Raw genomic sequence first — 9,712 nt, 5'->3', positions numbered from 1 at the left:
CACCAAATTATGGAAAAGAACTTAATTGAGTATGGTCTTACTTTCTTGCTGAGTTTGATTACGAGCATTTTTTTCTATATTGAGGCAGAAAGAATCCTGTGCGAACTAAGGGCCCGATTATGATCGCGGACAGACTTGAGTCCGTCCGCGACCCCTGAGGAGGAGGGAACGTCCGCAGGGGCTGCGGTGTTCCCTCCGAGCAGATTAAGATGTGACCCCCAGGGTGGCGGTCACATCCTCTATCTTTAACATTGCGGCGGGTGCAGCTTCAAGCTGCACCCGTTGCAAGGTTTAAAATGCATGCATCGCATTTGCATGCACAAAGCGGCAGGCACCGCGCAGTGCCTGCTGCTTTGTTCCCGCAAATGCAGGGGGGTACCATAGGTACCCCCCATGTGCACCCCCCACACCCATTTCACCCAGGGGGCCCGCAACGGGCCCCCGAAGTGAAAGTCCATATGCTTTTCCACAGCGAAAAAGCCGCCGCGGAAAAGCATGTCTTTACCACCATCCTAATATGGCTGGCGGTGTCTGATAGACACCGCCGGCCATGTTAGAGCTTTTCCGCTGTGGTCGGAAGGCTACCGCGGCGGAAAAGCTGCGGACGGAATTCCAGGCCCACCAGCCATCCTAATATGGCGGTGGGTCTTTGGAGGCTCCGCAGCGGTTTTTCCGCATCCTCCGGGCCGGCGGTGGCTTCCGCCGGCCCGGAGGATGCGGAAAAACCGCAATCATAATCGGCCCCTTAAATTGGCAATGTCACTTTTGGGACCTCTGTCTTTTTTGTCCTGGTTAAAACATTCTGAACGAACCATGCCATGAAGAAGACAAAGTATATGAACCTATATTTATTACCATCAATGGTGTGAAAGTGATTGATTTAGCGATACAAATATTTGTAGGGGATAGTCCGTCTTCCTTGTTACTTCTCCATCATATATTTGTATCCTGGGAATTACCCGGTATGAATCTACAATTTCTATGAGGAGACGAGATAAGCTTCAAATTGAAATTCATGACTGACAACATTTCACTATTTATTTTTTTCTAACAACCTTCTTTAAAAAAAATGTATTGGATGAAACAATAGGTCAGTTTTTCACGTAGCCGTAAATTGTTGGTAGACAGTCATTCTTCAATATTCAATGATGACTTTAACGGATATCTAGCATGATTGCTATAAAAAATGCTGTCTTGACAAACGTTGAAACACGTGAGCAGCCAACCAGAATAAAGAAAAAATAAGCTTCTTTCTGGAATGCTTGCGTCTTTGTGTGTACACTCAAAGAGAGTTGTCATATATCTCAGTGTTTGCCAAACTTTATGCAGCTGTGGCAATGTTAAAGATAGGTTAAAAGTGTATTTGTTTGCTGAAAATGTGTGTACAGTTTGAATACCCTGCATGCATTTTGGCAGATGAGACAAAACTAGTAGCACGCCAAAAGAAGCCATTTGAACAGTCTTAACCACCAGCTTTGTAACACACATGCCAGACTAATAGTTACTACTCTGTAGTTCTAGTTGCATCACTCTTCAGAGGAATAACTTACAACAAACCTTTAGTAACTTTTGTGGCACGGATTGACAAAACTGCACTAAGGCCCTGATTACAATGTCGGGCGGACACACCTAATGGGTTTGGAACTGCCCGACCATAGGTTGGCGGTTTTGAACGCCTAATTTGATGGGCAGTTGGAAACATCCATTCTACAATGGAAGCTTGTGCGGCGAGCGGAATAGGCCCACAGCACATGCTTCCATTGTAGAATGGATGTTTGTAAACATCCTGCACCGTGTGGCAAGCACCTCATGGTGCCTGCGACACGATGCAGGTATGTTTAGGGAGGCACCAGGGCCCATTGCTGAGGGCCAGGCGGCCAGGGGGCCCTGCTAGGGACCTGCAAAGACACTTTCTGACAGCCTTTGCATGTCAGAAAGGCCGACATGAAATGGCTCTCGGAAAGTGGCATCATAATCCTGACTGCAGAGCTGAGCCTTTCTCCGCCGTCATCAGGGAATTGCGGTGGCTTCCCATGCTCCGACAAGCTTCTTGAGCCCATCAAAACAGTGTCGAAATTCCTTTGCTGGTTTCATTCCCACCACCCTCATCATAATACAGCGGTCGGAATGAAACCTACGATATCGGGCGGAAAATCACCAACCGCTGGTCGGAGACTTTTCACCCAACATCCTATTTGGGCCCATAATGTTTTAAACAAGTGCGACAAAAGTTATTGTCTCAAATGTATTAATCACAATGTTGATATCAATATGGAAAACTGATATTCTTGCAGCAAACACTGCTGGCTGGTTTTATGTGAAAATTAGGTGATGGGAAGCATTCTGGTCTAACTTATGACCATTTTTGGTTTCATGAAAATCAATTGGTCGGGTTTTTGCAACCAAAAAATAAGAAAAAAAAACAGGAGCAAAATGTGGTGAAAAATGAACCCAAATGGGCACAGCAAAATGTGTTCCTTGGTCAAATATGAACTTGTGAATGCTTGGAGGATCTAATTGCCTCTGCTACTAAAATGTTTTTGTTGCAGCAGCAACTATGTGAGGCACTGAAACCTGCCTACTAGAAAAAACGAGGCAAGTAAGACATAGTACATCAAGGAGGCATCTCTGGATTTCACAGAGATATGAAAAAGTAACTTTTGTTTTTACTATGTGATTTTACTAATTCAACAATGGATTTGCACGTCCCACAAACAGCCTTTTTGTAAGTTTGTTTTGAGGGTATAAAATGTCTATGAGTAGCAAACATTGAGGGTGCATGGAATGGGGGGCAGCGAGTACAGCTGATATGTGTAGAATGCCCAAACAAAGGCCTGCAGCTCATAGCACATGGCAAAAGGGCACATACAGCTTTTTGTGGGGATAGAATGTAGGCAGTATGCCAGGTCCTGTACCCAGAACCCTATGTGCATAGCTGATGGCCATGCACAACTCTTTCAGTAGGTTGGGCCCTGAGTGCAGGACCTGCCCTACGTACTGAGAGCCCACTGTGGCAGAGGCTGGGCAAAGGGTCTGGCCACAGCTGGTTACTGAGATGGGTTCAACATAGGCTCTAATGCTCATGGCAAAGGCCATGCACCTCTGGTTTGGTGTATGGGGTTTTAGTTCATTGTATCATAAAAAAACACTGACAAAACATTGCTTAAGATAGGTAATCGCAGCTGAGTAATAGTAATTTGTTGCTCTCTACAAATAAATATCTGTTCATAAAACGGTCAGCAATAACCTTTAACCCGTTAAGTGCTGCCGTCGGCCGTTGAACGTTCGGAGCACTACCTGGCTGGTGCTGCGCACGTTCAACGGCCTACGTAGCCCCACTCGCTCTTTAAAACAGCCGCACTGCTCCGAAAAAACGGCCGCGGTTAACGGGTTAAAAACTAAATTTTAAGTGATAATATGGTTACAGTGTAGAAGGAGGTGAGTTAAATGACCACTGGTGTCAAAAGAGCAGGAAAAAGTATGTGCCCTTTCCGGTCATTTTTTTACTGTCCTATTTTGTCTAAACAGGGAAGACTGGTCCCATCTCGATAGAAGGATAGATTAAATTATGACTTTCAAGGAGAGCATGATGTACCAATTGTAAAATAAAAGTTGTGCTTTAACCACAAAAGGAGAAACTAAACTGTGACAATCGTTCTAAAAGTGGTGTAAATCTCTAACAGTGAAAATTAAAATAATAAAAATGAGGTGATCTTAGTATGCTAAGACTTTGATTGGCTGCTGTTTCTTTAAGCCAACAATTCTTTGGAAAAGTACTATATTTGTCTTGCTATTTTTTCAATACTGTTTTACATTTTTTGATCATGTCAACTTAATGCACTTTATCTCTCCCCTTCTGAACTTCATGTAAAAGACCATGCAGGAGTAATTTTCCATATATGACAATGCAATATCAATAACATTTCATATGATCTTTCAAAAAAATAAAAGTGACAGGGAGAATGTTCAAAGAAGTCAAACAGTGAAGATGTTTGTATTTGGTTCAAATGAGAATGTGTAGAGCAAAACATGACCTTTGCAACAAGAACATGAAAAAAATCACAACACAGATGTTTATTACCTTCCTATGATGCCATTTTTAATTTGATTATCACATTTTTGCCAATAAATTCTAAAGAAGCCTAGTTTGAGCAAAAGTAGTCTAACAGGATGTCAGGACATAGTGCAAGTAGACTCCTTGACTGAATATTTCCATGGCCATCGGTGAACATTTGTCGCCAGTGAAAGCCTGTGGGGTGATTTCACGCAAAACAGAGAGGAAAAAGCCATACATTAGACATATAGTGCACTTTCTCACTTCAAAATGGTTACAATGGTGTGATGGTAGAGGTGCTTTCAAAGGCTGTTCTTTTGCCCTTAGCTGATAAGAGCTTCCAATTCAAAAATAACATCTACACTATGATGTCAAATCATAATGACATGAGTTCAAGTAGATGTTGTATCCATTTTTTCAGAGCTATTTTGATTCGCAATACTTTGTTGTTGTTTTTTAGCACATTTTCTTAATGGTCAATCCTTAGTGGACACACAACAGGCGGGATTTGATCAGCAACAATAGTATCAACCTTGATATTGTAAAAAACACTGTTTACCAATTTGATCTTAAAGAACCAACATTGTGATAGATTATTGTGTATATGTAGCAAATTCTGCCTTATCGGACCCCAAACATCTCATCTCACATCCTGCAGTAAAATGGACATACATTCCGCAAATTAGTGTTGAAAGATATTGTTTCAACATTTCTTAGAGTGGACCTTTCATTTGCATCCTTAATCACCATGGCTTGTGCCAGCTTGACATTCTCTCCCATGCAGAGCCATTGGGCAGTAAACCAATACACCAAAATAATATTTTCTCAATGAGTGCACATCCATTACAATATGAAAAAATGTGACATCTACAAGAGTGGCAAACATTCATTGATTCAAATTAACAAAGTATGTCTGGTACTTGAAGCTGGTAAGACAGCACTACAAACCATATGGCAACTTGTGAGCGGAAAGCAAAATAGCAACAACAAAAAAGTCCTTTAAGTAAAGAACTTTAAAGTTCAACATTAAAAAAGTCAATGTATCTAACACCTTGAACAATGAAAATATCAAAGAAAGACATTGTTAAAGTTCTAATGGTCAGTCCTGGCACTGGAAGGTGCAGAGAACCGTTTTCATAAACATTGAAAGTTAGAAGCCCTTTAGTAAATACAACCCTTGCAGCCTCATGTAGTGTGCAAATGTAAGTGTAAGATCAAAGGCTCCACTGTACGGAAGATACCCCACTCTGTAAGTGGACTGGTACCAGTGACATGCTTTCGCAGGGTGGTAATTCATTATATAGATTTGAAAAGAAAGATCCAGAATGCGATAATTCACTGGATTTTCTTGAGACCTGCCTGTTGGACAGAAGTTGTGTATTTAAATGCTGTGTATGCCTGCATCCTTGTGTGTTTTTGGCGCAAGATAGCAGCCTCTAGTCCTCTTATTAAATATATTAATCTAACTGATACAATTTAAAAGACTACAGTAACACATTTAACATCAAGTCACAATAAGAGCATCTTTGAAATTCTAGGAACCGTTACACAATTTATTTGGCTTTTAAGGACTGACATATGACGGACAACGCGGCCTACACTCCACTTCAGGATATGGCTCAAAAAACTACAAATATTCGGCAAGCCCGACTTGCACCGTTGCTTAATCCATTTTAATTCTCCCTGAAGGGGTGTCCCTAAAAGTCATTAAACGGAGGCTACAAGCTACAGCCATATGCATGGAAGGTTAGCCTTCAAGGGATCTAGACTTCAAGCGTCACAAAAACCTTTGCGTCTTCATTTTTTGTCTTAACAAGTCGGAGAACTTGTTGTTAAAGTGTATTCTCTCTTTCCACACAAACTAGAAGAGGGCACTTAAAAACGTCTCTGCACTGCGCTTGAAGCTAATGCAGAAGCACAGTGTTGTCCAAAGTTGCGCACCGCCCTGCAAGATTATAGAAAGGGAACAAGCCTGTTAGAAGTTCACAAAAATATAGAAAATTTTCGACACAGTTGACAACTAAAACTACTTCAGAATCATCTGAGCGTTTAAAAAAAATCGTGTTTGGGGGGGAGAAATAGAATTCGACTACAGATTGGCTTGCCACTTTTAGATTACTATGCATGTTTCCCTTGTTTTCTTTCCTACCCCTCTTCTATTATGTGGCATGTTGCGCAGTGCAGATGGAATTAACCCTTTCTACTCCTTTCATATTTCGACGGTCTATGCCGAAATGTGCTTTACAAAGGATGAGACACATATGTATCTCATTACAAGTCTTGTATAAATACTGTTCCGATACACTTGGCCACGGTCACTTCTATACCAAATAGCCCAAGTATCCCTACCCATTTCTTGTAGAAATCTGGAACGTTTAACATTTTGCTTTATCTCCGTAACGTTCATTAAAACACATCCTATGTGGACCTTGGTCCTCCTTTTCTATTGCCTTAAGAGACTCCTTTCACCTTGAGGACTGGTTTTTAGTACTCCTGGTCTATTCAACCAGTTTTTTCGATGTAATGTCTCCTTTTTCTGCAAAACCATTTTTTCAAAATTAATGTCTCTTTAGTTGTTGAGAAAGAGGATATCAAGTTGAATACAAATTTCATACAAATTGTTATTTTTATCTATTTTGTACTTTTTGTTATTTTTTCATTTGTGCCTTGCCAGGCACTAGAAGTAAGGGGCATCTGATGACTGCTCAGTTACTTTGGTGGTTAAACGTGGTGATCCATCTCCAGTGAAAGAGTGGCATCTCACTGGGTTAAGCCGAACCTCGGTTTCTCTAGTCTGGCAAGTACCAAAAGTCTATGATGCATCAGATATGTTTTCATTGTGCCTATGGTTTAGTTTAATTCAGTTTACATCTGTGTGTTTCTTATGTGTTTGATACTTAATGACCCTGAGCTATGGCTTTTTTCTTGTCCTGCCACTAGTCGACCTTGGCTGCTTTCATTGTTTTGTTGAGATAGGCTTCGAAGAAGAACTGGCAGAAGAGCAAAAGGTAGGTGATGTACATGATGGAGGACCAGACGATGTTATGCACGTGGGATGGGCACTGGCCCTGCTGCATCCATGAGAAGACCAGATAGTTGACTACGCATCCTATCAACATCTGAGCGATCTGCGTCAATGTGATAAACATGGCAAATTTGCGTGAGACTCGGAAGCCAGCAGCTCGCAAAGCATAGTAAGAGTACATGACAGCATGCACGCCATAGTTCATGGTCATGAACCAGCCTCCTCCTGCAACCATGTCCTTGTAAGAGTACCAAGAGTAAAGCAAAACAGTAATGTGGTGGTACCAATGCAGGAAGATGAGCTTCTGTTTTCTAAGAATAATAAAAATTGTATCCCCTAGAAGAGAGAAAAAAATATTTAATCTTAAACTTAGATAAGCATAACAGGTATTTTTGAAGCTGCATTTAAGGAACTTTCTTTTATTGGCTATACATTTCAAAGCACAACTGTGATTCAAGCTTACTTATGCCACAGCATTAGAGACACCAAATTATCAAAAGATTCTGCTATCTGAGGCATCACTTGTCAGCTGAAAAAAGTATTACATTGAGGAAGTAATGAGATAATGAAAACTTAATTTAATTTCAAATAAATGCAATTGTATTCTTAACGCATCAGTCAGCATTAGCAACAATAGATCTGGAGAAATAAAAGGCAGGGAAAAGGAAGGCATATTGCTTTCTTATGAAGCAGGGTCATACAGTAATGCCAGCCACACACACAAGACAACAGATGCATCGGAGTCTCTTACTGGCTTAGATTGAATATTTTGAATACATTCACTGGGTTTTCTCTCAATAAATGTGCAGGAAAAATACTACCTATTCAAGATCCACAGCTATATTTGTATATGATGCATCAGGATGCTATGAGTAAAAATGTAGAACTGTTGGCCATGGAGGCAGAAGACATTGTCGAGTGGAGACAGGTATCAGGTGCAGTTATCAAGCAACAATGGGCCTTATTATGATGGCGTTTAGACGAGCATCCGGCAACCATCATTCGGGAATGGATATCGACCTACATGTAGTCGGTGGTTCCACCTACCAAATTAGGATCCACGCGCAGTGCAGGCAGCCGGAAACATGCTGTTTTCTATTGCGGCTTGTGCAGCAGTCCATAAAAGTGCTGCAGCACAAGCCACAAAAGAAATAGGCATGTTTAAAACATCCATGCACTGTGCACCAGGACCATGAGATAGATGGCACAGGTATCCATGGATGTTTGTGGTGCCCCCCAAGTACCATAGCGGAGGCCAACAGGGGACCGCCACGTACAGATTGAGGGGAACGAACATTGTAATCCCTATGGCGGTGCCTGAGCCACCGCCCCTTTGTAGGGATTACAGTCCCACCACTTTCCATACGGGCTTCTTGCGCCTCTTAGAAAAGCAGCAGTCGGTCCCGAAGACCAATGCCTCCGACTGCTGGATCATAATCGATCATAGTTGACCTCCTCTATGTCAGGCCCACCGACCTCGGAATGAGGCCCAATGACAGAAGTTGGAGACCTTGGCAGGCCTTGCAAAGAATTCCTCTAACCAGATAACTGGAATGCAGCCACCAAAAATGTAGTATTCTATGTTTGCAAACATTCATTGAGCATGAAGGTATTCCTTTATCCTAATACACATTTACCGTCCATGCAGGTTCTTCTTCTAAGTTCAATGCTACCTACTCTGTTGGCATTTTCACTAGCCGTTTATTCATCAGGATTTTAACGGCACTAGACGACACATGATTGATTCCTTTAAAATATATGCATTCATTCAAGGTACCTCATTTTTAAGAGCAATGAAAGGGAGGATAGCCATTCTTAGCGAGTGCTCCAGTCATTGGTAACTTCATGCTGTTTTAAGTGGCGTAACATAGGTCCCCACAGCCCCCGCGGTGCGGGGGTCTCGAGCTGCCGGGGGCCCCCTCAGCACAGTACTTTGGCCTGACAGCTCCAGATTAAATCTGGAGCAGGGGCCCCTCCATGTACCTTGCAGGGGGTCCCCTCAAGTTTTGTTACACTACTGGCTGATTTCCCTCTATTCTCAAAAAGGCCATTATTTTGTAGTGGTTACTATTTTCCTTAGTGTATGTGATCCACAGTAATCAATTAAAATGTGAATCTGCTGGTGGCATGACAAATACCCTAAATTATGCCTGCCCTAACTTGCACACTGTGCAAGTCATGTCTCTGATTTGATATAATGCTTGGAGGGTCCCTTAGATCTTTTTCCAGACCCCAGTGCCTTCTGCTAAATGTCCACTTTTCAGTTACATGGTCAGTTAGTAACAACATACCTTGTTTGTAGGCCTGGCTCATACTGATATCCATTGCAAAAAAAAACAGCAAGCATTGATAAGGTTAATAGGCTTGTGTTCTTATAAAATGTTTTTTTTTTTAAATGTTATCACAAAAACAATTCCAAAAGGCTGACTAAGGAGGCACACACGTGTACGGACAGGTGTAAATTAAAATTGTATTTTCTAATGAAGTTTTACAAAAACCTTTGAAGTGGCCACCCAGCCGTGCACAGGTGGCCATTCTTAGTGTTGTTTTTAAAAAATGTACAGGAATAATTTTGAAAGAAAGGCAAAGAAACATAATCAAAAGGCCCTATGCCGTAAAAAGTTCAGCCAGGG

The 9,712-nt window shown here is 41.7% G+C and overlaps 1 protein-coding gene across 2 annotated transcripts in view; it reads right to left on the bottom strand.

The window, feature by feature from the left end:
* Nucleotides 1–4,073: 4,073 nt before the first annotated feature.
* ELOVL6 (ELOVL fatty acid elongase 6) overlaps nucleotides 4,074–9,712 on the bottom strand; it is a 318,318-nt gene continuing 312,679 nt past the window's right edge. For both annotated transcript variants that reach the window (XM_078676094.1, XM_078676096.1), the window contains exon 4: nucleotides 4,074–7,415. In XM_078676094.1, the coding sequence (XP_078532220.1) occupies nucleotides 6,991–7,415 (425 nt within the window). In that variant the 3' untranslated portion in view covers nucleotides 4,074–6,990. The remainder of the gene's footprint in view (nucleotides 7,416–9,712) is intronic.

This window comes from Lissotriton helveticus, chromosome 2_1, assembly GCF_964261635.1.
Source record: "Lissotriton helveticus chromosome 2_1, aLisHel1.1, whole genome shotgun sequence".
Lineage (NCBI taxonomy): Eukaryota > Metazoa > Chordata > Amphibia > Caudata > Salamandridae > Lissotriton > Lissotriton helveticus.
The sequence above is the reverse complement of the archived record's forward strand: the minus strand, read 5'-3'. Positions and strand labels throughout refer to the sequence as shown.